We start from the raw sequence: 26,600 nt of genomic DNA on the forward strand, positions 1-26,600 counted from the left end.
TCTGCGACGCGAGCGATTCTTAGCACTTGTCATTCGAGTTAGTGATTTCCTGCATCCCTCCCCCCCTCAAAAAAGCTCAACAACTCTAGTAATATAGCCATCTCCTCCCATTTTCTTAAATTTGAGTCCCCCAAAATAGGGGGGGTCTTATACAAGGGAGCATGTTATACACGGAAAAATACAGTAACCATCTGAAAACCACACTGCTGTGGTATGCAGGCTGCTTTCAGTTAGGACAGATGGCAGCACCAAGAGGTCCAATAAATCAATCCCAAGGATAGCTCAGTTGGTTAGAGCATGGTGCTGATAATGCCAAAGTTGCAGGTTCAATCCTGTATGGTGGCAGCTGCATATTCAGGTTGGATAGATGATCCTCGGGGTCCCTTCCAACTCTATGAATTCTTTTATTTCCCCATGAATCCACATTGTCCAATTGAAGAAGAAGAAGAAAGTCCTTGATCCACAATCAGACCAAGTGAAAGATTTAGGTCAATTCAGCACTTCAGCTAACATATGTTAGGGATTCAACTGCAGCTGTACCACAACACTGGACCTCTTTTCCTATACAGACTTGCCAAAGCCCAGGTCCCCTTCCAAAACACTGCAACGCCTTTCAATTTGGGCTGGCTCGTGGTGGTGATATTTAAGGTTCTGCTAGGATAGCTCAGTCGTTATAGTATGAGACTCTTAATCTCAGGACCGTGGGGCAAAAGATTCCTGCATTGCAAGGGGTTGGACCAGGTGATGGTCCCTTCCATCTCTACAATTCTCTGATATATTTTTATCACAATTTATATTATAATGCAACCTGAGCTCTAGTAATGGGCAAACCCAAGTTGCAGCTAAACAAAACACAATGGTAAAAATGTAGTTTTTACACAGAGTGAAAATGTAGCTTTACCGTGTACTCAAGGTCAGCAAAGTCAAGGCAATATCCAAGAGCAGCTTCTCCATACTCCGGTCCATGCTGCCATTCTTCCACTCTAGCATAGCGAGTGCTCCGTGGCAGAGGAAAAGGAGGACCGAGTCAGAAAGCTCCGCAGTGCAAAGACTCCCACAGCTGTCCACAAACCAGTCTGGTAAGTAAGAATGCTTCAGTGATCCACAAAGCAAGTCGCTGATCTGCAAAAGGCAATACAGTGTTAATTAAACCACAGTGGAGGAGAAAAAAATAAGACTGTGCTTTGCCAGACCCTTAGAAAACTGCAAGGAAGCACAATACTAGCTGCTAACATGTAAATGGGCTTCAGCCTGGATAGCTCAGTTGGTTAGAGCCTGGTGCTGACGATGCCAAGCTTCCAAGTTCGATCCCAAGATGGACAACTGCATATTCCTGCAATGCAGGGGGTTGGACTAGATGATCCTCAGGGTCCCTTCCAACTTTACGATTCTATGATTCTTTGCATGTTTTCCATCATGGCACTATTAAGCACAAGTAGTTATGCCTATCCACCATAAATTATAAATTTAATCTAATCTCTTTGTTCTCTGCTCCCGTGATCAGTGCTAGGCTTGTAAAATACACTTATCCCAAGCTTTCCATTTAGAATAGAAATATCAAGTCACTCTAAAAGGGAAACGAGGCAAAAACTCAGCAGCATTTTCTAATACCTTTCTCAAGTTATTTTTTCCTTGGGATTCCCACCACTGAACAATTCAGCAATTCATTATACAGTCGTACCTTGGCTCCCGAATGCCTTGGAAGTCAAACGTTTTGGCTCCCAAACAATCGAAAACCGGAAGTAAGTGTTCCAGTTTTTGAACGTTCTTTTGGAAGCCGAATATCCAATAGGGCTTCCATGGTTTCCGATTGGCTGCAGGAGCTTCCTGCAGCCAATCCGAAGCCACACTTTGGAAGTTGAACGTTTCTGAAGTTGAATGGACTTCCGGAATGGGTTCTGTTCGACTTCTGAGGTACGACTGTACTAGTACCACCACAAATTATCTAGGATTCAGAAAGCACCAGACTCAATAAATGTTCAAAAAATTGGCAGCCTATACAAGTTTAACAAGGGTAAAATAAATAGTGCAATCCTATGCACACTTGATTGGGACAGGGGTGGCGCTATGGTCTAAACCACAGAGCCTAGGACTTGCTGATCAGAAGGTCAGCGGTTCGAATCCCTGCGACGGGGTGAGCTCCCATTGCTCGGTCCCTGCCACTACCAATCTAGCAGTTCCAAAGAATGTCAAAGTGAAAGATGATAAATAGGTACCACTCCGGCGGGAAGGTAAATGGCATTTCCGTGCACTACTCTGGTCTCACCAGAAGCGGCTTAGTCATGCTGGCCACATGACCAGCTGTCTGTGGACAAACGCCGGCTCCCTCGGCCTGAAAGTGAGATGAGAGCTGCAACCCAGAGTCATCCGCAACTGGACTTAATGGTCAGGGGTCCCTTTACCTTTACCTTTTATGCACACTTGAGGAAAAAGTCCAACTAATGCCAAGTGGGTCTTTACTTTTGAGAACACATGCATAGATTTCATATCCCACCAAGTTCAACACGACTGATAGTTCTTACTTCTGAGCAGGCACGGTTTGCAATTCTATGCACACTTAACTGGGAGTCTGCCCCACTGAACTCTACGGGAGCTACTTCTAACTAGGAATGTGCAGGACTGCGCTCTAAGGCACATTGAAAAAGGGGTTTTATTTCTGAGTAGACACGTATAGGATTGTACTATGAAATGACTAACAATTCTTCTAATAGAGGATAGATCAAGCACAAAAGATGACATATTGTGAACAACACTGAGACGGCCACTATATTTTTCAGAACAGCTCTCCCTTCCAACTGTTGACTTAACACATTTTGAGTGCCATCCAAAGCTGTCTGCTCACTGACTCGTAAGAAATTTGCCTGCACAATGAATCCTCTGGTTTCTCACCTTCCCTCCCTGCGGAACCCCACACAACCCCAGAATCTGCTCCAGTGCTCCAAAATAATTGGGGGGGGGGCTGCGGGGGGGGAGAGAAAGGACAAATCCTGTTGCATGAGAACACACATATGCCACTCATGCTACACTGGATCTCACCTTATGATTAATTACACTTTGAAAATTAAGTAAATTGTGGGGCATTGTTGTTGTTGTTTTTTTATTTTTCCAAAGGAAATGCACTTACCAAACAATGTAGCTTTTCACCTGGTTCAAACATGGTCTTAATAAAGAGAACAACAGCCAGTCCTGCTGTAGTCTGGACAGTCTGTAAGAGGTCTTCTGCAGAATTTTTTTTTGAAATATATTAGTATTACAAAGAAGAAGAAGAGTTTGGATTTGATATCCCACTTTATCACTACCCAAAGGAGTCTCAAAGCGGCTAACATTCTCCTTTCCCTTCCTCCCCCACAACAAACACTCTGTGAGGTGAGTGAGGCTGAGAGACTTCAGAGAAGTGTGACTAGCCCAAGGTCACCCAGCAGCTGCATGTGGAGGAGCAGAGACACGAACCCAGTTCACCAGATTACGAGACTGCCACTTTTAACCACTACACCACACTGGCTCTAGTGTGGACATTTAAATTCTCTTTCATATTTATTGTTTTCTAGAACTGCTAATTATTCTTAATATATTCCATTTTTATTGTTGCCGGCATCCAACACAGTAACTGTAGCATGTATAGTGCAAAAAAAACACAGGGGAGAACGCTCACAGGAATAAGTGCAGTGGAGAACTTCGGGAGCTCACACAAGATATAATGGAAATCTAGAATCTGCATCTTCTTTAACATTTTAGCTACCACATTACAAACCTAAACAGCAGGTACTCACAACTAAGCAGGCATCTAGTTTGCTGCTGATGTATTCGCAAGACAACAGCACAACACCTTTTATACAAATATTTTCTATCAACAAATGATAGTGGCAATTCTTACTAGGGATGCTGGCTTTGATACAAGGTAGCCCTTCCCTAAACAGAAGGGTGCCTTGTATTTACATAAGGGGTTGCAATCCAGCACATGCTCCCACCAATTAGGGCTGGGGGCAGAGGACGTCTGCTGATTCTCCTTATTACAGCTTCAGAAAATTGGTCTGCATCCTAGAGCTGAGCTGTATTTCTCCATTAGGGACACAATGCAGATAGCAAAACAAGACAACTCTCTTTCCAAACCCTGCACTGTTAAAATGTAAAAAAATAATACATCAAACCACCAAGAGGTTCCCTCATATTGCTCTTCCTTCAGAACGACTCTTATCTTCTTACTAAAAGGCAATGACCAATATAGTAAGAAGCGTTTAAAAAAACACCCTTAAATATCAGCAATACTTACCATTAATTAAGAAGTGTGAAAAATGGTTCAGTAGTCCACACATACTTTGCCAAATAGGAGAATCTAACGTCTTCCAGAAATTTCCCTGAACGTTTTCCTGAATTTTTTGTATCAACATCATTGAAACTTTAACACCCATCAACAAATCGTGCATCAGCCGAGTTTGAGCAATGCGATTTCCACTGAGCTTTCTTTAAATGTATAAGAAAAATGAATATGAATAGTGGTATTAGTCACTTGAACATGTATTATGGCAGTATCAAATTAATCCATTAACTGTGACACGAGTTTCCATCACAGGCAATGACCAACTTCAACTTCGTTGAAATAATCATGTCTTAATGTGTCATGCAAACCCCACAATCAATGAGTTGACCTTGGAAGGGATTTCCACAATGTAGGCACCACCAGGGAGAAGGAACTGTTATGATCTCATGCACTGCGCTATCAACAGGGTGGGGACGGGGCGGGGGGGGGGGGCAAGACATATAACAGGGTCTCAGAAAATGATCAACAAAGAAAAATCAACAAAAAAGAGTACAGTGGGCGCTTGAGTTGCGAACGTGATCCGTGCGGGAGGCACGTTCACAACCCGCAATGCTGCGTCTGCGCACGCTGCGCTTCAGCGCATGCACAAAGCACAATTTAGCACTTCTGCGCATGCGCGAGCACCAAAACCCAGAAGTAACCCATTCCGGTACTTCTGGGTTTCGGCGTGTCCGTAACCCGAAAACACGCAACCTGAAGCATCTGTAACCCAAGGTATGACTATATGCGCGGAGAGATTATCAATGCTTCTAATAAGAGTTGGTGTGTGAAACCTGCTCTGTCGCATCCATAGCTGTCACAGAAGCCACACCGCTATCAGTGCCAATTTTGGGCAAGATCCAAGAATCCAAAATTGGTGCTGATAGCAGCAGCACTTTGCTGCCGCCGCTGCTGGAGGTGACAGGGCACCAGGAAGGCTTCCACCATCTGAAGCAGTGGCCTCACCCTGCCTAATGGGATAGGCAAGTTCTGCTTTCTGCACAAGCTCAGAAGTCAGGGAGTTGTTTCTCTCTCTTTCATGTTCTTCATGACTGCTATATTTCTTAGACCAGCAATCTTTTTAAAATTCAAAAGGACTTTCATGTTGATCTGTTTAAAGAACAAATTGCTGACTGGTTTTGCAATTGCCACCAACAACTGTTAGGCTTAGCAGATAAGTGAGACCAAGTTATTTGTGTGGGAATAATAATAATAATAATAATAATTTATTATTTATACCCCACCCATCTGGTTGGGTTTCCCCAGCCACTCTGGGCGGCTTCCAACAGAATATTAAAATACAATAACCCGTTTGCCGTTAAAAGGGTACACCTCTCTGCAGCTTAAAAACATTGTGAGCTCTTTTTCACCAATGAGTTGGTTCTTACACTTTTATTATCATCTAGGAAAGGGACCATACTATTAGGCTGCAGAAAACCAAGCTTAAAACTAAACTCAATTCCAAATGGCTTCACTCGAGTTGCTTTCTGAACAGAGTCTAAAACATCATACTGAATCTCAGGAATTCTCCATTCCAGGAAAACAAAGCCCCGCCCCGCCCCAACTTCCATATTGGTAGCAATAAAGAATCCTAGTTGCAAGGAGTAAAGGTAAAGGGACCCCTGACCATTAGGTCCAGTTGTGACCGACTCTGGGGTTGTGGCGCTCATCTCGCTCTATAGGCCGAGGGAGCCGGCGTTTGTCAGCAGACAGCTTCCGGGTCATGTGGCCAGCATGACTAAGCCACTTCTGGTGTACCAGAGCAGCACACGGAAACGCTGTTTACCTTCCCACCAGAGCGGTACCTATTTATCTACTTGCACTTTGACGTGCTTTCGAACTGCTAGGTTGGCAGGAGCAGGGACCGAGCAACGGGAGCTCACCCCGTCGCAGGGATTCGAACCGCCGACCTTCTGATCGGCAAGTCCTAGGCTCTGTGGTTTAACCCACAGCGCCACCCGCGTCCCTATAGTTGCAGGAAACCTGTTGGCAAATACAGCCAAAGCCTACAACCCACCCTCTGAATCTTCAGGATTAGATTGGCCAGCCCATAGAAAAAGGACATCCTCTCACTGCTCTTAATTTCTGCCCCTGGAATTAAAAAAGCAAGTCCTCACTTACTGGGGGAAATTTGCTAAACAGAACTCTAAACAGCACCATTCAACAACTGTTTTTATATTCTTCTGCCTTCCTCTCAGATTTCAGAATTGTTTGGATAAACTCTTAAAGAAAACCAAACAGCAATGTTTCCTCTCCACAGAGCGTGCCTGAACTCCAGGAACTTATCTATGAATCACAGATTGCTGCAGCTCATCCATCTCAGGGAATTCAAAAGAAGTACAAGGGCAATATTGTTCCAAACAGACCTTGTTGTGTCCCTACACAGTGTGTCTCACATTCCAACCAGCACACATTTTACACGGAGCAATTCTCACCTGTTTTCTTCCTCTATTTCAAGCACAGATTTCTGCAGAAATTGAAGAGCTGTGAAAATATAGTTGGAAAGCATACATAAGCCAGTATTTGATATAAATAGGTCTCACATAAAAAGATAATGCAGCAATAGACAAATGAAATGCCAGACCACAGATGTAATAATATTTTTCAAAATGACAAAACAGTGGATACTGCAGGTTCTCTCACCTTTTTTCCATCTTTAAATCCTGGTAGAAACTTGGGACATCTACAGAGAATAAACAGCTATATAATAGCTGGGCATCTGAATGACTGCCAACTTCCATACAAGCCTGCCCCATTCTTAAAGTCATTAGAGACACTGATTACAATGTCTCCACCTTCTGAATTTGTTTGTGGCTTCCAGGGACAAGCCTTCATTTATGGAAATCCTTTTCTGTCTGGGACCTACTCTTGGTTTTTTTATGCACCAGATTTTTTTTTAATTAAAAAAATAAATCTAGGCATTTAGGGGCACAATTGAACTCCTTGCTGCCATTATCATTACGGATCAGTTTTACTGGTTTTCATGTATGTTTTATGGCTGTGCTTTGCCGGGTTGCACACATTTGCTTCATAGCTATAGTTGCCACTTTAAATTTTGCGAGCTAAGGTCAGAAGGCATTAATAAAAATGCTTCAGAAATAAATATTGCCTGAAACAATGGTACTTACTACCTTAACTATTATTATTATCCTGACACTGCTATTCTTTCCCAACACTTCTACCATACAGAAAGAGAAAGACAAGTGCCACAGTCTATGATACAAATGACATGCTCCTTATATTGTATGTTGCCTAGAGGCTGTGGCGTTAAGCAATTAAGAAGTTTAATTACAGGCCTGGTTCACATCACAAGCTTTCTCTCCATTTGATGACTGTCAGTTGAATGCAGGAACTGAAAGCATTTTTAAAAAACATTGCATTTTGGGTGATATAAAGAGTCCTGAGTGTTTCATTCGCCACCAACTCCTCTCCACTGTTGAAACATGGATTCCAATCTTTACAGTTGCCCAGTAAAGAACTGCATGCTGGTCATGCTATGTAACTTACAATGACCACTTGATAATGCTGTAATTAAATGAAGAACAGGCACGTGTGAACCAGTCCCAGTGATCTGCTGCAAGGCATCGGGGAGATAAAACAGGGGAAAGCACATCTCACTGGTAGGAACTCTTCCTTGTGGTCCATGAAGGCTAAAACAGGGCTATGAACTGTGTACTCAATAACCCATGCACAATTTTGCCTCCGTAGATTAAAGTATTTACTACCATATCAATCCCACGAAATACCAACAAGTGAAATAGGTAAAGGTAAAGGGACCCCTGACCATTAAGTCCAGTCGTGACCGACTCTGGGGTTGCGGCACTCATCTCGCTTTATTGGCCAGCATGACTAAGCCGCTTCTGGCGAACCAGAGCAGTGCACAGAAACGCCATTTACCTTCCCGCCAGAGTGGTACCTATTTATCTACTTGCACTTTGACGTGCTTTCGAACTGCTAGGTTGGCAGGAGCAGGGACCGAGCAACAGGAGCTCACCCCGTCACAGGGATTCGAACCGCCGACCATCTGATCAGCAAGTCCTAGGCTCTGTGGTTTAACCCACAGCACCACCCGCATCCTAGCGAAATAGTTTATTTCAATTAATGTTTAAGATAAAGGTTTCATAGCTGCTCCAAATTCCTTCTGCCACCTTGTGGGGCAGAGGGGGTGCTAAGAAATGTGCTAGCTATGCAAAGCGACATCCTTTGGTACAGAAACAAATTCCCCAGGTTGCCAGCACTCTCCCAGGGAATAATCACATGTGGGAAGAAAGCCTGCAACCTGGATTTTAAGCACTTGTTTACAGATATAAAGTGATTGCATCATTTTTAGTGTAGTCAGTAATACCTAAAGTCACTTTTTCAGATCCCCCTCTCTAATTCTTTCTACCGCCCAAAGAGCTAGCAAAAGAGTAGAAAAGTGTTTTCATAATTCCCATGGAGCGGCACTATTAGAACATTTTAACCTAAGCAGAAAAGTCAAGAATTTACCTTCTTTGAACAGGATATTCACACTTGATTTACCTGAAAGATGAAAGTATGTATTTAAGCAGCTTTTACTTATCATAACAATATAAATTCTTTCTGTAATAATTGCAAGTTCCAAACTGTTTTAAACTTATCATCATACCTATAGTGTTGTTTTCCATACAGGAAGCAAGGTTGTCCATAGTCTTTCTGTACTGAGACAGGTCTGTCGTTTTTAGTTCTTCTCTGAGGCAGAACACAAAACTCTGTGTAGCTTCTGCCCTAAGAGGTTCAGGAATTCCGTTTAGGGAGCTGCATGAGAAGAGACCATGGCCAGGTTATCAGAGATGTAGATGCTAAAACCATGGAATGTAAAAGGACATGCAATTCGATCTTTCTGGGCGCCATAACACTTCGGCATAAATTTTAGTGAATCTGATTACAGGATAAGAAACTGTGGCACTCGCTGTTCTAGTAAAATTTAATGTGAGTCTGATTCTTTACAGTTTCTAGAGCATCAAAAGGAATAGAGACATCATCCATGAACCTGAGGTAGAGAGCATTCAGTCAAAAATGGTGAGAGCAATTACCGTATTTTTCACTCTATAGGACACACTTTTTCCCCTTCAAAAATGAAGGGGAAATGTGTGTGCATCCTATGGAGCGAAGACGCCATAGCCCCGCTACCCTCTCCCGGCTGGAGAGGTGACGTGCGACTATGGCAGCAGCCTCTCTGCTGCGCCTTTCCACTGCTCCCTGACCTGCTCTTTGGGGCTGGTGGTGGGCTTCCCCCCTCCAGCCCCAAAGAGCAGGTCGAAAGGAACCTGAAGCCTGGAGAGCGAGAGGGGTCGGTGCACACTGACCCCTCTCGCTCTCCAGGCTTCCAAGGTAGCCGCCTGAATGCACCGTAAACGGCACCTTGTTTTAGAGCGGGAAAACAAGAGGGGGGAAATTCTCCCCCTCTCTGCGCAGCGCCTCCTGCCGCTTCGCTGAAGGGGCGCTGGGCAGAGAGGGGGAGAATTTTTTTTTCTTGTTCTCCCCCCTCTAAAACAAGGTGCGTTCTATTGTCCGATGCATCCTATGGTGTGAAAAATACGGTAAGTAGAAAACTCTTCCCATCTCTGGTGGAAGAGGATAGAATCGAATAAGGCAGAGGCAGAACAATGCTTCAAATCCAAGGTTCACAACAGAACATTCACCATTTCACAAACTGCAACCATATTGTCCATGCCTTCTTTTCAAACGGCACATTCTAATTCAATATTAAAAGCAACAGGGATCAAATCATCCCCATTGTCTACAGCAGAGCCTTCCAAACTTTTCATGTTGGTGACACACTTTTTAAACATGCATCATTTTGCAACACAGTCGTTCAGTTTTACTAGCAAACCCGAAGTTAAACTAACCCCTTTCCAGCCCTGGAAGGAGCACAGGGAGCATTCACAGGACACGCTACAGCCGACACACTAAACGTGTCACAACGCACAGTTTCGAAAGCTCTGGTCTACAGTGCAGCATAGCCAAAACTATAAATCCTATTCAGTCTTAAAATCAGACACAAAAGTTGTCCTGGCCAGGAACAAAACAAAAGTCAAGCAAACAATGCCCAGAAATATGGGCAGGCTTGTTGAGGAACTGATCACAAAGTGCTAAACAGAAAGGGTCAGATCCGGAAACCTGGTGACTGGAGCTCCATTCGTGTCTAAGCTCCTGCTCATGGAAGGGGGCAAGGGAAAGGTTTCTGCCAATCCTCCCTTTCCTCTTTGAATTCCTTCGTCCCCAAAAAATCTGTTCTGGAGAGCTGGGAGACCCTTACAGATACAGGAATCTCCCTTATACCAAGTCAGACCATTTGTCCCAAGCACACTGAGCCCAAGCAGGACAAACGGCCAGTAGTTAATTCTTTACAGTGGTACCTCACAAGACGAATGCCTTGCAAAACAAAAAACTCGCTAGACGAAAGGGTTGTTTTTTGAGCTGCTTCGCAAGACGATTTTCCCTATGGGCTTGCTTCGCAAGACGGAAACGTCTTGCAAGTTTGTTTCCTTTTTCTTAACACCGTTAATACAGTTGCGACTTGACTTCGAGGAGCAACTCATAGAACGCAGTGTGGTAGCCTTTTTTGAGGTTTTTAAAGACTTTGGTGATTTTTGAAGCTTTTCCAAAACTTTCCCGACACCGTGCTTCGCAAGACGAAAAAAATCGCAAGACGACAAAACTCGCGGAACGAATTAATTTCGTCTTGCGAGGCACCACTGTATTTGCAAAGCACGAACTTACAGTAGCTCCCCAGATGCATTCACACACACAAACACACACACACACACTTCTGGTGGCTAGGTAGTTGACGCCCCTTCCTATTTTTGTCCTCCGAACTGGACGGCTGGAGCAACGGGTGGCCCCGCCCACACCCCAAACTTGATAGGCAAAAACTACACATTTACCTTGCCAACACTTTTTTCAAAGGGTTCTTCACATCCAGAGATAAGAACACCGCTCCCAAAACATCTAAGCAGTTTTTAACCATGGGATCACACAAAGAGCTTTTATCCGTCTTCTCTAGTAAAGGCACAATCTATGCACAACAAAGATTAATTATTATTTTTTTAGAATTCTGCATTAGCTATTGCATCGTCCTATACATACAGATACGTCTACTACTAAAACATTAGATAACACGATCTATCTTTTGGCTATACGATCAAAGTCAGCAAGGACCATAGCTGTCAACTTTTCCCTTTTCTTGCAAGGAATCCTATTTGGAATAAGGGAATTTCCCTTAAAAATGGGAACAGTTGACAGCTATGGCAAGGACAATGTGTGTGATGCAAATGCGATCTACAACCAAAGGTTGCATTATAAAGTTCTCCAGCTCAGTGTTCCAGTTCTCTGGATACTCTTACTTCTTTTAAACCAGGAGCGGCTAGCCTTCTTTGGGCCCGAGGACCTTGACAAATCCTGCGGGAGACACTTGCCAGCAGTGGTGTGGCCACCCACTTCCTGCACATCAAATAAAACATCTGAGGGCTGGAGAGAAGCCAATTGACATCTCCATTCAAGAACTATGTCTACTTAAACTATATATACAGGCAACGACCGATTTCTGTGGGTTTATAATAATAATAAGAAGAAGAAATTTAATATGACGGTCACAGACCAGTTCAAGATCTGTGGGTTTACATTCCTGACCCCTGTGTACATCGGGGGTGCCTGTTTCACCCTGTTACACCCCACCCCACCCTGCCCCGCCCATCCCCTTTTCAAGCTGCTTTCGGTTGCTGCGATGCACACATGCATGGTTTTGCATCAATTGGACGCACACAAATTGGTCACTGCCTGTACAGAGAGAGAGAGAGAGAATTGAGCCTTGGAGCCGGAAAAAGGTTACCCAGAGCGCCTAATCCAGTCCCTGAAATGGGGTTTACCCATCCCTATTTTAAAATGTATTTGTTTTGCTTCAATCAAGTTATAAGTTCAAATAAAGTAGAATTTAACTGCAGAAAACACAGTACCACAAAAGGTTAGTACAGACAGTTTTTGGATCACATTTGTTTGTTTGGTTTACTTGGGCTTCGACCACTCCTAACTAGTAGGAAAATCATTAGTAGGAAAATCTGTAGCTCTTCTTTACACATTTCCATGTTACTATTTTTAATGCTACTAAAATCAAACCTGCTTGACACAATGGATTTGCTGGATGCCATCAGGTAACAGTGCACAATGCAGTAGCAGAGAGGCTAGGTTTTGTCCTTCAGCATCTGCAAAAGCTATGCAGAAAGAAAGAAAGTAAAGCAAACCTTTAATATTCTATCATCATGTGCGTATTATAAATGCCAATTCCTAAATCTTTTATGTTATGGAGGGCTGAATGTTTCACTGACCCAAACACCTGAAACACCCATCAACACATATACTTCTGTTTACTATTGCAAGTTGACAGATCAAACAAGAACGGTTCTTGTGCCTTTACAAGGAACAATAATTTCAAAAGTTGCTTTCTTCCACCACTATGATAAGCGAGAACACATCTGCTGAAGTTCTTATTTCCGGGCAATTATTAGAGACATAGAAAGCATCTTCTGTATTGAATCCAACAACTGTGATTAAGAATGTAGAAGGTCCAGTAAAAATCACCCCAACTTGAAAACATATCATTTGGATTCACAGCAAAGAAACTTCAGGCAGAGTACAAACCAAGAGTAATTTGGAAAATGCAGTAACACAGCCCAATCGTGTCTTAAGCTGTAACCAGAACACACGACAGCTACCACTGCAGCCTGCTTTCAGCTAAAAGGAAGAGGATGAATGAATTCCCAGCAGTTACAAGCTAAGATGGCAGATCACACTGCAGGCCAGGGATGGGAAGCCTATATAGACCACCAGCTGTTGCTAGACAATAACTTTTGGGGCTGATGGGAGTGGCAGTTCAACAACAACCTTCACTGAGGTGACTTCCCCCTTGTCAATTGCTCATACACTGCATAGGTTTTATTTTTCTCTGATCTGAAACTAATGCTCTGAATTCCAGTACAGTCCTTCTGTTTCCAGCAGGGTCCTATCCGTTCACAGAAGAAGCTATGATCCAACAGAGGCTTCCACAACTGGAAAGAGGGGGTGAGGGAAAACAGTGTTCACCAATTCCTGCATTTTCCCTCCTCCAGTCTACTTTGCCACCTCTCATTTATTCCAGAGAGTTCCTCAACCCACACATAATTGCTTTTCAGGGAGTGTCAGGGGCTGCTGGGAGAATCGGTGAAAACCATTTCTCCTTCTTTCTTTTACAGGAACATTCCACAAGTGAAACTCCACTCACAGATGTCCAGATCCGATTCTTGGACAAGTGCTGCACTAAAGACGAAAATATAGTTTTCTGGAGAAGATATAGGAGTGGGGTCTACATTGCCCAAGTGCTACCTGAAGCTCTACTACTGCACAGAATGAGTTCAACCCTGTGGAATGCCCTCCCATCAGATGTCAAGGAGATGAGTAACTAAATAACTATATACCCTAAAGGAAAGCTGTTTAAGCTTTAATGTTTTATTATGTTTTTATATATGTTGGAAGTCGCTCAGAATGGCTAGGGCAGTGGTGGCCAAACTTGGCCCTCCAACTGTTTTTGGACTACAACTCCCATCATCCCTAGCTAACAGGACCAGTGGTCAGGGATGATGGGAATTGTAGTCCCAAACAGCTGGAGGGCCAAGTTTGGCCACCACTGGGCTAGGGCAACCCAATCAGATGGGCAGGGTCTTCTTCTTCTTCTTCTTCTTCACAATATTTAGCAAATTTTACAAGAATTACAGCTTCCACAGGACCTACTTTTTACCAACTTTCTACACCCCCCCCCCGAAAATTAGGAAAGTGTCTCAAGGGCATCCTCAATACATTCTTTAAGGAGAATTACAAAATAACAAAATCAAGCATTCTGGAATGCTTCCCTTTAATTTTGATCTTCAGTGCAGAAACTCTTTCAAAATGGGGTGGGAAGAGCATATAAACTACAGTACATGAAAAGGGCTGATTTTTCTTTTTAAGTTAAAAAGGTATCATCAAGAGGACTGGATTTAAAAAGTCATTATAGTACCACTGAAATACGTCTAGAGAGACAAACTAAACAACTTAATTATACTTACAGTGAAGTCTTTCAAGCTGTTGGTGATCAAGAACAAAGGCATCAACCTGAATCTCTTTCTTCTTCTTTAAAACCATTTTGGTAGATTAAAGAATTGCCTACTGAAAAAGATTATAAGTTGACACTTGGTACCAACACTGTTTTAAATGCACAATTTAAAAGTAAAGACTGCTTAATTCCCGTTCACCTTTGTGTTTTGCAAAAAGTTTGTGGCAGTTGGGTTTTTTATACGTAAGCTGCACAAGAAGTTCAGAAAATATTCATAGACCCTATGAGCTAGTCTAAGATTTTTCATCCATACCATAATTCACCAATGGGTAATGCTTTATATCCATATAAAAACTTGATTGCAAACTCCAGCAAAACATAGGTGGCCATTGGGTTTCATCCCAAGACTTCAGCGCAAACTGGGCTCATGGTTTGTCTACCTAAGAAAAAACACAAGCCTGGGTTCAACATAACACAAAACAAACCGTAGTTTAGCCTCTGTTAGCACAAAAATAGCAGAAACAAGGCAGCAGCACTATGGCAGTGACCTTCACCCTGGAAACCTGCATGTTTGCTTGTTTGCACTAAGTTGCACTAGTTCGCACTAAACTAGGTGATTGTTTTGTTCACGACCCTATCAGCCTGAATGAGTTAGGCTTGTAAATCATAAAACTGTAAGCTACTGGTTCTGTGGTTATGCTCTCCAATTCAATACTGGAAACACTTCCATAAATCAATTAGAACAAATCTCTGTATAGACTCAAGCATTCAATGCATTAAGAAATAAAATCCACCAGGCCATGGTTCAGTACAGAACCAGCATCAATAAACAATCTTAGCATGGAAACACTCAGAGGGTCTACATGTTACCACTGCTGCATGGAAGTATAAATACATGTGTCAGGGGACTGCCGTCGGAACAGGGAAGGGAGGCAGAGGGGCAGTTGGGTTACAGGGAACCTTCGAAAATCTTGCGAAGCAGTTCCTCTTCCTGTGGTGGGGAAGGGGGGAAGGGACCAGAAGATGCTGCTGGAAGCCCCAGACCTTGTCAGTCTGAGGGTGGAGAAAGCCATACCTCCGGGGTAAAGGAGGGGAAAGGGCCAGAGGATGCTGCTGGGAGCCTCAGCACCGCTCCTGGCCAAGGCGGCCAGGAGGGAAGCACACTTCTTCCGTCGCCCACCTTGTGCAGAGGTGTAAAACGCAAAGAAGGAAAAGGCTGGGGGTGACTAAGCTCTTATGTTGGGGGAGGACCCGGAAACGACCACTCCCGGATTCCGCTAGCGACTGAGGCAGACGTGAACTTGTGGTTCTGCACTGTAAATAGTTTTGCACCTAAATAAAACCTGTAAAAGATAAGTCGGAGTCCTGACTGGTTTCTCACAAGCAACCACTATTGCCATCTGACAACATGGATAATGTTTGCAGTGTGTAATCTCTATCTGGGGGCAAGAGAGACCTGCTCTTAAATCAATTCTGTGACATTCCCTACAACAGCTACTTCTTGAAATGAACAGATCTGTTTCTTCGCTTAAATGAATAGATCTGTTTCCCTGAAATACCATCCATCTGATTCCAACCATTAACCATCTAAACTCCATCTAGATTCCAACAGCTGCCCATAAATACACTTTTTTATGACCTGTGGAGTTGGTGAACATGTAAGGACAACAGTCGACAGCAGCTAGAGAGAATGTTGTGCCCCTGACTCTTATACAGCTACAGAAACCACCCGCAGGTTTCCCTCATTCCAAAACTTGTCTGGGTTTAATTGGAGCCACTGTTCACCATGGCTTAGCCCCAGAATTTAGGCCAGTCTGCACATACAGCAGCATCAAATGGTAGAGATTTCATTTCACTTCACGTTGCAAGTGGGAAATTGTATGTTTGAATGTCACCAGATCAGATAAAAATCTAGTCCGGCCCCCTGCTCCCCAATCAACCCAGGGAATCCTACAAGCAAGACACTGCAACAATCATTTTTATTGAATGCAATTCTTTTATTTGCTCTTATTATTGTTATATTTTTTTTCACGAATTACTCTGTTTCATTAGACCAAGAACAAACTTAGTTGGTCTCTAAGGTGCTACTGGACATTTTATTTTTATTTTTTTATAGATTTTGTCTGTTTCATTAGCCACTCCATAGGCAAAGTATGCTTGGGTATATAATCAACAAAGATGCCTACATAGCCATAAATGACTGGCGGCCATCACATCTCGTGGCAGCAAGTTGCACAAATCTCCACACGCTGCAATGGAGTGCAGGGAGAGGACTCTGTGCCTCTTCTTCATTACAAAGGTGGCAATCCTATCTCCATTTAGCCAAGGGACGCAGGTGGCGCTGTGGGTTAAACCAGAGCCTAAGACTTGCCAATCAGAAGGTCCCCGCGCCAGGGTGAGCTCCCGTTGCTCGGTCTCTGCTCCTGCCCACCTAGCAGTTCGAAAGCACCTCAAAGTGCAAGTAGATAAGTAGGTACCGCTCCGGCAGGAAGGTAAATGGCGTTTCCGTGCGCTGCTCTGGTTCACCAGAAGCAGCTTAGTCATGCTGGCCACATGACCCGGAAGCTGTATGTCAGCTCCCTCAGCCAGGAAAGTGAGATGAATGCCGCAACCCCAGAGTCGGCCACGACTGGACCTAATGGTCAGGAGTCCCTTTACCTTTACCTTTTTATGCCACACTTAATTCAATGGAAACAACTTCTAAGCATGGCGAGGATTGCAGCCTAATTATACAACCACCTGCACTGCACTTTCGAGGTTGGATCAATGAGAATGGCTCTGTATCTACATCCAAAGCACTTTCTCTCCCTCAGAGAATGCTTGACACTGTAGTTTACCCCTTGCCAAGCTACAATTCCCAGCAACCCTTAATAAACTACAAGGCCCAGAATTCTTTGAGGGGGGAGTGTAACTGGGCTTCCGATGTCCCTTAAAGGGGCAGCGTGCACGCTTGATCAGATTGGGCTTTATGAGCGGTGCGTTACATCGCGTGGCCCCCAATCCCAGGAGCGGTTTTCTTCGGTGCAAAGCAGAGGAGAAGAAGGAAGACCCTGCTGTTTGGGAGCTAGATTCAGGGAAAGGCTTAGCGTCTCCAATAACCCTTTACTGGGGGTATTTTTGGAGGGGGTTAGTTTTAAAAATGCACGAGACGCCCCACCTGCAACACAGCAAACGAAAAGGCGGCGGCCAGCGCATCCAGGGAAGCGCCCCCCTCTCCAAGAGAGCTCGCCCGCCGCGCGCTTTTACGCGCCTCCCGCTGCTTACCGCCCCGATCGGCCCGGCCAGTCTCTCCTCCGCCGGCTGCTGGTGGTGCCGCCTCCTCGCCGCGAGGGGCCGGACGGAGGAGCAGACCGGCAACGCTCCGCCCGCCGAGCCACGTCTTTCCTCTGAGCCCGGAGGTGGGCGCGGGGAGGCCCCGGCCGAGCGCGCTGGATGCGCCGCGGACCGACTCAGGCAGCCGGGGAAACGGGGAGGCCGAGGCGCGGGCCTGGAGGAGCAGCCCGAGGGGCAATCTAAAGGAGGAATGGAGGGCCGTAAAACGGGGGTGGGGAACCTAAGGCTCGCCAGGTGCCTTTGGACTACAATTCCCATCATGCCTGATCCTTGGCCATTGCTGAGTGGGGCTGATGGGAGTTGCAGTCCAGCGAAGCATCTGGGCAGGACACAGCTCCCTCCTCAATAATATCCCACCCTGCCCTGCAGGGCAGCGGAGGTAAAGGTGACCAATCCTGCTTGGGAGAGTTAAAGTCCCACGGAGTTCAATAAGACTGACAGTTCGGCCCCGAAGCGTTTTCCCCCCCGGAGTTAAACCCCCCTGGGTTCAATGCAGCAGGCGAGTTTGGTCATTTTACCATCCACGGGAGGACGAGGGGACTCTGGCTGAATTCCGCGGGAGTTACTTCTGAGTTTTGAGGTTAAGAAATAAAGAGTTCTTCTCGGTGACATAGAAAAAAGTAGTTTTTAAGCTTGCAAACTGTGACATTTTGCGTGCGCTACTGCCCAGAACAACACTTTATTCCGTAACTTCAGTATTCAGACAATCAAAACTGTGTTTTCAAAGTAGAACACCGTGCCAGCCAAAGATGTCTGGCACATAGCTGTCAACTTTTTCCTTTATTTAAGGGAAATTTCCTTATTCCAAATAGGATTCCTCGCAAGAAAGGGGAAAAGTTGACAGCTATGGTCTGGCAGGTTCATTTTTATTATGGGAAAGAAATTTGGAGCACATCAGCAGTTGGGAGACTTGTGGCCCAAACTTGGCAAGGTTACTGAGGGGTCGGTCTGTGGGGCCTAGATTGTAATTCTGTACATGAGAAATTGTTGATTGACAAGGATTGTGCTCTTACAGCTCAGTCCTCCTATTCGTGCTTAGTTGGACATAAATCCCACTGTGTCCTATGGGCTTACACTCAAGTAAGTGCGTAGAAATTACATTGTCCTACCAAATAATGGGCATAAGATTGCAGCCTAAGTAAAGTATAGGTGGTGTACCTGCTTGGATCTGTCACATAGTTTTCCATTTAATATGTGCACTCCTTATTCCATTGGACAAATTCGGGCTTTAATTTTCCAGTGCTTTCAAGCAAAGTTACAATCCTTACTCAGTTTGAAAGGCACCCAAACATTGGCATCATAATCATCAAAACAAGCTTCCTCACTCACTCGTGAATTATTTACAATCCACTCTTCATTGTTCACACAATCCCAGAGCAAGGAACAACATTAAAATACAATAAAGCAATTTTTAAATGCAACAGTATGAAGTCAACCTACATAGCAACATAACTACATCAGCCACGTGAGGGGCACCACTTTAAATAAGTGCATGGGTGATTAACCACAGTTTTTACCTAGCTTCAGAGGTCCATTAGCACTGGCATGTGTGTGCCTTATTTAATATACTTTCATTCAAATGTTGCATTTGTTCAGATTCCAGTCATAATCTAGAGGCCATTTAAACATTGATCATTTTCACAGACTTTTTGCTCAGATTGTTAAAGCACCTTATAGTGTGCCTTGATTTCTTGGAGTATAACATTTTAATGTAGCTCAGACCAAATATTGGTTGAGTATTAATATTTTTTAGAGTTACTAACTGAATTAAATGTTTGGTAGAGTATATTTTAATTTCCATGTTTCTAAAGTTGTTAATATAGTCACTTTTGCATGGTAAAAAGAGACAAGTACTTTTCCTAAAAGATATTTTTTTCATTGTCCTGCAGAGTTTTACCACTGTGTGGCACCAAAGTGCTAAGAAATGTACTCTTAAATTTCTCACCTACCAACAATGCCATTTTTAAAATTTAAAATAGTTTGCAAAAGATGTCATTTATACATTGCCTTTCTGCCAGAGATCCAAAATACCACAAAGACGAAATCCTCTTAAAGTTAGTAGTGACAAATCCAAAAGTGACTTGTTTTCCCCCATCATCCACTCCGCCCCTTGGCATCTCTGGCAATCATCATCATCATCATTTTATAATTTGTACCCCGCCCATCTGACTAGGTTGCCCCAGCCACGCTGGGCAGCTTAGACTGGGCAAGACATTTTCCATGGGAGCGGATGTAGAAGTCCCAGTTTGGACTGAAGGGCTTTTTAAAAAAGTCATGCCCAAGATGTATGATGTACTCAATGAATAGGTCCTTATGCACAAATTTAAAGGTTTAACAGAGAGATAAAATACCCACGGGTTCTTGGTTTCAGGAATTATATACATCAGTGGTGACCCAGGCAGATTCTAATGCACAATAAACTGTGGTATGCACAAGTTTAGGGAGAGATAGTGGTAGTTTGTGTCATCAGATTTCCATTTATTTACAAATATGAATCATAGAATCGGAAGGGACTCATGAGAGTGTAAGAGTTAAAAAAAAAATCCACATGGCTGCTCTTGCTAGAAATATACACAACCACCACAAAATGCACGATAGAGAAAACAGTAGGAGTTTGGTTTCCTTAAAATCTGTTGGTGAGCAACAGTATTCTGAAATGTGGGGAAGGCATTTTCCTTTCACAGCAACAAATTCTGAGTTCAGAATTTACTACTGCCTCTAACTTCAGCCATACCACTGGAATGCTTGATGCATGAGCAGCAATGGAAGGCTGCTTTGACTTCTGTACAGTTCAATTCCTTAGATCTAAAAATGCATTTAGTACAACAACAAAAATGATACTCGGAGCACATTGGATCTCTTACTGCCTTTTCGAAAGGCACATTTGAGGTGTAAGTGTTGGTGCTGTACACAGCACAGGTTTGGTGGATTCATATGGTCTAGTCTTGCTTGGCGGTGGCCCAATTCTGATCAGTAGAATTCTGATCCAGTACTTTTACTTAGTACTGGAGAGTATTCTGTGGGTTTTGTATGTAAATATCTTGTTAAATTATATCCCCGTACTATAGGATTTGACAGAAAGGCAGTGTAAGTGCATTAATAGCAGCAAAAAGGCTGCTCCAATACTGGAAGGAGCATTCTCCATATCCAGTGTGAAGATACATCTATGCTGGCAGTGTACCCAAAAGCAACCTTTCATAGACAGCAGGAGGGAAAATTATCATATATGTGGGCTCCATACAGAGACTTTTGTGTAGAAAGATGTTGTTGTTGTTGTTTAGTCGTTTAGTCGTGTCCGACTCTCGTGACGCCATGGACCAGAGCACGCCAGGCACTCCTGTTTTCCACTGCCTCCCGCAGTTTGGTCAAACTCATGTTGGTAGCTTCGAGAACACTGTCCAACCATCTCGTCCTCTGTCGTCCCCTTCTTGTGCCCTCAATCTTTCCCAACATCAGGGTCTTTTCCAGGAAGTCTTCTCTTCTCATGAGGTGGCCAAAACTATTAATGATAACCAGGGGTTTTTCTGTCTTATCTTTGTGGTTATATAAAGCAATGGAAAGTAGAAACAGCATGAGTAAAGAAATATACTGCCCATAAAAAGTCTTAAAAGGCCAAATGCTGGAGGTAAATGTCTTTAAGCTTGAGGCAGAGAAGCGGGAGCTTTGTTTTCTACCGCAGAACATCTCACTATCTACTTGAGTATTTGAAGGACAAATGAATCCCCTATAGAGTGTGTGTGTGCGTGCGCACGTGCTATCAGTTGTACAACATATCTCCAAGTCCTGGCTATTTGACCCTTAGTCAAATCTGTGGCAGGCACGATATTGTGCCTGCAAACCACTACTGCAACGACAATGCCTAAAAAGCTGACCCTTGAGCACATTATTATTATTATTATTATTATTATTACGGTGGTACCTCAGGTTACATATGCTTCAGGTTACAGACTCCGCTAACCCAGAAATATTACCTTGGGTTAAGAACTTTGCTTCAGGATGAGAACAGAAATAGTGCAACGGCCGCACAGCGGCAGCAGGAGGCCCCATTAGCTAAAGTGGTGCTTCAGGTTAAGAACAGTTTCAGGTTAAGAACAGACCTCTGGAACGAATTAAGTACATAACCAGAGGTACCACTGTAGTCCTATTGTAGCTGTGACTTGGCACAGAGAGTAGCACAATGCTTGCATTGGGAGAATATAGTGCTGGGCACAGACCAGAGTGAAACCAGAAAGGATCCTAGGAAAAAAGAACAGGGAAATGCACTCAGAAACACATCACATAAAAATGTCCCTAAATGAGAAACAACTTTATTGAGAAGTTCCTTTCTCAACTGTTTGATTGATAAATCTCTTTATGCCCTTGGCCTCAAGTCTTCAACGCTCCCTGGAACTGGCAAGCAAAAAAGAAAACAGCACACTTCAGTCTGTAGAATTTATTATGAGCAAGATAAAAATGGCAGTGTTGCATGAAAAGGAAAGAATGCCTGCACACAAATGGGGAAAATTTTGGCTGTAGTTACACCACCCATGACTCTTTATTTCCATTTCCATTATCGGGGAGTTTCACACGGTAGTTTAGAGTGAACTGAGTGCTGCTGCTCTTGTGTGAAAAGTTTTGTGCAGTGTCCACACAATTTCGACCTCACCAAAATGCTGTTGCATATCTGGATTTACTGTTTCAACCAAAAAAATAAAAATAAACCAGTAAGCAACCCCCCCACTGCAGAAATGATAAATTGTGATTTAATGGGGGGGGGTGCAAACTATGGAATGGCGTTTTGTTGAAGACAATGTCATGTGGACAACAAACTACCATTCGTTATTTGTAGTTTCTGTAATTCTGTACGGAGTATTACATGGCACCCAATCTCTGAGTGGTATGAGATCCCAGGGGTTTCAGACACTTACCCAGGATTCATGTTTCCTTTGGGAATGAGGTGCAGTGGAGACTGTGGTGCTTTTGTGATATATGGTTTATAACCTGGGCTTACAATGGAGGGGTTCATAGCAAAAAGGTCTTGTTTCTCCCATAACCACAGCCTTGGGTTCAAACAGAAGACAAACGTTGTTCTGTCTATTTCCCTGGCCTGCTGCTTTTTTGCTTCACTGCCACTCAACTCTGCCTTTTCCTTCTAATTAACCGTTGCAGAGTGAGTGGGTGGTACCCATTTCTATCTTACACAGAACCCCTTTCCTTAGTTCTCTTAATAATGGCCCATCACCCAGGCAATTGTCTCATCAAGAAGATAGGCTGGCTTTTATTTTAACACTTGCTAGATTCAGGGACTAGAAGGGTCTAGGCGTACAGCCTACTTCCCCAAACTCATAACACTAGGAAGAGTCATATATCAGGCATGTCCAACCAGTCAGTTGTGATCTACTGGTCACTCACGGTCCACCCCGGTTGATCCTGGTCGATTGTGTGATTCTGATTGATGTCCCCCCCCCCCAAAAAAAGAATGGGTAGATCCAATGGGTAGATCACCGCCAGGGTTTTTTTATAGTGGGAGTAGATCGCAGTCTCTTGGGAGTTGGACATGCCTGTTATATATTATTATTTTTTAAAAAAACTTGTATATCCAAAACCTTATGATTTTCATCCGAGTCCCTCCTTTGAATCATATAACTCAGTTGGTAGAGCATGACTCTTGATCTCAGGGTCATGGGTTTGAGGTTCATGTTGGATGCATTGCAGTGGGTTGGACTTAGATGACCCTCATGGTCGCTTCCAAATCTACAATTCTATGATACTACCATCTGTGAGGAAGCAGGTGCTGACCAGAGAAGAGGCTTTTTTTGGTGGTGGAACCATTCCTCTGTATTGGGAATGCTTAGATTACCTTCAACAACTTTCCAGTTACAGAGGAAGACTCTGTTGTTGTTGTTGTTGTTGTTTCAAAATGCCCTTTTCTCATCCGCTGGAGCTGGTTTTAATTACCGGTAGCTCTTATTGATTTGATGTCGCCAGTTCCCTGTTGCACGATCAGCGACAACAAAAACTTCGCCGCCTTTTGATTTGCCTCGGATTTATCCTTTCAGCTTATGCTGAAAGCGGGCAACAAAATTTGCTGGGCAACCTACCCCTCCAAACTGACGTGGGAGCTTGGTGTGGGCTTGAGACTCTGAAAGCCTCAGGGTCGTGAGTTTGAGCCCCATGTGGGGCAAAAGATACCCGCATTTGCAGCGGGTTGGACTTGATGACCCTCTGGGTCCCTTCTCGAGATTATTTTTTTTCTGGTAAAGAAATGATACACGACGATAGCCAGGTTCGGCAGCCTAAATTCATTTTTACGCGGGGGGGGGGAGGGCTATATAAGGAAGGGCCTAATTTCTCCTCAGGTTCGGGCTGCGCGCGTGGCGCAGAGCTGCGCGTCGGAAAGCCCTTTCGCGTAAGTAAAGCGGGGGAGGCAGGCAGGCCCACCGAGGTGTCCCGCCCTCGGCCTCTCGTGGGCGAGTCCCGCAGATACACGGCGTTCTTCCCTCAGCCCCGCTCCGTTCGCTTCCTCCCCCCCCCCCACACGTCGTGGTGGTTCCTGCCCAGCTCCTTGCCCCCTCGGCCCCAAGAAACCGCCACGGCCACCCCGGGCCGCTGCGGAGAGGCTGCCGAGCACTCCCAAGCCCCGCCTTCCACGCCCGCTGAATGGCCGGCGCGGCTGCCGCTCAGCCCAGGCCCCTTGCCGCCTGCCGGCCCCCCACGGACCGTGGGGATGGTGCTGGTGGGACAGGCGCGGAGGGAGCCTTTGGAAGCGAGGCGGCGGCGGCGCTGCTTGTGAGGGGCGCCTGAGAGACTTCGTTGAGGAGGCGGAGGCCGCCCGTCCTCCTCAGGTTTGGCTTAAGTTGTGGGTTTTTTGGGGGTGGGGAGCCTCCCTTTTTCCCTCTTCGGGGGAAGTCGAGAGACTTTTAGACGGAGAGGGGGAAGTCATGCCTCTTCCCTCCCTCTTCCCTCAAACTTTCGCCTTCTCTCTGCTCTTCCCTTGGCCCAGCATGGAAGCTGCGGGAACTCCCAAGCTTTTCATATATAAAAAAATTCCCTCGCTGCTGCTGCTGGATGAACTTTCCTCTCTTTCTCTCTGCCTCAGAATCACTGTCTGGTCTATCCGTGGTGGGGCATCAGGTGGGCACCTCAGAAGTTAATGGCTGGGCGCCCATAGCAGCGCCTCTGAGCGCGCAAAGAGTGCCTTCGCCTCTGGTCGTCAGAACAAGCAGCTCTGCCCCACATCTGGGGGGAGTGGGGAGAGCTGGGGCAGTCAAGTTCTAGCCTCCCATTCCAGACTGCTGATGGGGAGCTGGATGCCTGGGATAAATCGGGCTGCCTGCATGCCCAGCTGCTTCAAAAGTCCCTGCAATCCTGCCAGATGTGCATTAAAGGATGCTGGAGGTAAAGGTGGGAAACACAGTCAGAGGTTCAGGGGCTCTGGTCTGCCCCAAAGGGCGCACAGTCTGCCTCCTGTGATACCCCCCCACATTATGGGAGCGTGAGGACTACTTGTGGTTAGGGGCATAGGAGCCATCTCCTAGGGGCTAAGGTCTTTTTGCACCCACCTAAAATATTTTAAGGGTTTCCCCCCCCAAGTGGATGGGCATTGCCTTTCAAATGGTGTGTGTGTTGTGCATCATGTGACTGAATATGCAGGGTGGGTCTTACCTGGCCCCTCAATATTTTATTCAAGTTGGCATCCCTGGCCAGGGGAAAGGCACTCTGTACGTGCTCGGTGGTCTGTTTATTTAATTGTTTGTATATCCCAGAACCAAGTCCTGATGGATAAAACAGGTTGTTTCCTGGCCCTGATTTGTGCCCTGTTAAGTATACTGTTTTGCGGGTTTCATAGCTTTGAACCTTGTTTTTTCCACGGTCGTCTGATTTCTGATTTTAACTTTTTTTATATGGTTTTATGTACAATTGTTGCAAATGGCTCTGATTTTCTCTTTAATGAATAGCAGTATGTAAATATTTTTAGGACTAAATCTCCTGTGCGGGAAGAGAGCAGAGACTAAAGTAGCACAGAAAGCCCTTAACATCACCATCTGCAGTGTACAGAGCCTTCACCCTGAAAACCCACCCCCGAGATTCTTCTGCTCCTCATGCTGGCCAAACTCCCAGAACTCTGAACTGTACTTGAGCTGGGAACATGGTCAATGATCTCTTGCTTTATGATAAGGGGAAAGCTGCAATTGCAGGGAAATTTAAAGGAGGCCAGTTCAAGGAATGATATGGCATACCCTTTTCATTGAGTCTCTATTGGGTAGTATATAAAAGTTTATAAAACATCACAGACTGCTTTACCAAAAACCAGATTTTGGGGGGGGGGATCTCTCAAGATCACAGGATCAATCAGGGATGCCCCTGACCGACCGATAGATCACGATCAAGTCTAGTATATGAAAACAAAACAGTGCATTTAAGTGCCTGCAGTAGAAGTAGGTAATCACCACTTCTTTATCTTTCCATTATACATTTCCATGTATATGACAAAGTACTCAAGAGTCAGCAACAAGAAAAGTGTTAGCTAATGGTATCTTAAGTTTCTGCATGGACAAATCCTTGCCATGAACTTCAATGCCACAGTGTTACACCACTGAGCAATCATCTACATTTCATATCCCTACCTTATGGTTTCAGCTAGCTTGCAGGTAGCAAATTAAAACTTCTACTTCCAGTTTTCTGTGTGGAATGCTAGAAATGCAACACTTCATTTTAAAGAGGTGTGTTTTAAATCACATTTTAATATCCCCTCATGTTAAAAGGATGTGTCTCTTGCTAAATGGGGGGAAATGACCTACTATAATGAAAAGTTCTTCTAGTTTCTGTTTGTTTACATTGTGTGTTGGGAGAGTATTTTGGGAAAAACCCTGACCTCACTGAAGTAATTGGATGCTTTTCCTGCAA

At 44.5% G+C, this 26,600-nt stretch overlaps 2 protein-coding genes and 1 long non-coding RNA gene across 5 annotated transcripts in view; 1 reads left to right on the top strand and 2 right to left on the bottom strand.

Moving 5' to 3' along the window:
* Positions 1 to 17,835, bottom strand: part of THADA (THADA armadillo repeat containing) — a 144,218-nt gene extending 126,383 nt beyond the window's left edge. The window contains exons 1-10 of one of the 3 annotated variants that reach the window (XM_080998114.1): positions 17,646 to 17,835; positions 14,395 to 14,491; positions 12,434 to 12,528; positions 11,206 to 11,336; positions 8,925 to 9,073; positions 8,786 to 8,818; positions 6,733 to 6,781; positions 4,271 to 4,461; positions 3,125 to 3,219; positions 902 to 1,122 (exon numbers count right to left, since the gene is read on the bottom strand). In XM_080998114.1, the coding sequence (XP_080854240.1) occupies positions 902 to 1,122; positions 3,125 to 3,219; positions 4,271 to 4,461; positions 6,733 to 6,781; positions 8,786 to 8,818; positions 8,925 to 9,073; positions 11,206 to 11,336; positions 12,434 to 12,528; positions 14,395 to 14,470 (1,040 nt within the window). In that variant the 5' untranslated portion in view covers positions 14,471 to 14,491; positions 17,646 to 17,835. Of the gene's footprint in view, positions 1 to 901; positions 1,123 to 3,124; positions 3,220 to 4,270; positions 4,462 to 6,732; positions 6,782 to 8,785; positions 8,819 to 8,924; positions 9,074 to 11,205; positions 11,337 to 12,433; positions 12,529 to 14,394; positions 14,495 to 16,567; positions 16,587 to 17,645 lie in introns of those variants that run through there. The other 2 variants (XM_080998113.1, XM_080998115.1) reach the window with 2 other exon arrangements.
* Positions 17,836 to 22,005: 4,170 nt separating this feature from the next.
* On the bottom strand, positions 22,006 to 24,223 carry LOC308472957. Its single transcript, XR_013983818.1, has 2 exons — positions 23,554 to 24,223; positions 22,006 to 22,103 (listed from the first exon to the last, which is right to left on the bottom strand). It is a non-coding gene; the product is annotated as an uncharacterized lncRNA (long non-coding RNA).
* A 180-nt stretch (positions 24,224 to 24,403) lies between these two features.
* The window catches only part of PLEKHH2 (pleckstrin homology, MyTH4 and FERM domain containing H2), a 66,037-nt gene continuing 63,840 nt past the window's right edge, over positions 24,404 to 26,600 (top strand). Inside the window, exon 1 of the mRNA XM_080998116.1 lies at positions 24,404 to 24,538. The gene's annotated coding sequence lies outside the window, so the exon portion shown is untranslated. The remainder of the gene's footprint in view (positions 24,539 to 26,600) is intronic.

The sequence above is a fragment of the Podarcis pityusensis genome (genome assembly GCF_964106645.2).
Source record: "Podarcis pityusensis genome assembly, chromosome: 3".
Taxonomy (NCBI): Eukaryota; Metazoa; Chordata; class Lepidosauria; order Squamata; family Lacertidae; genus Podarcis; species Podarcis pityusensis.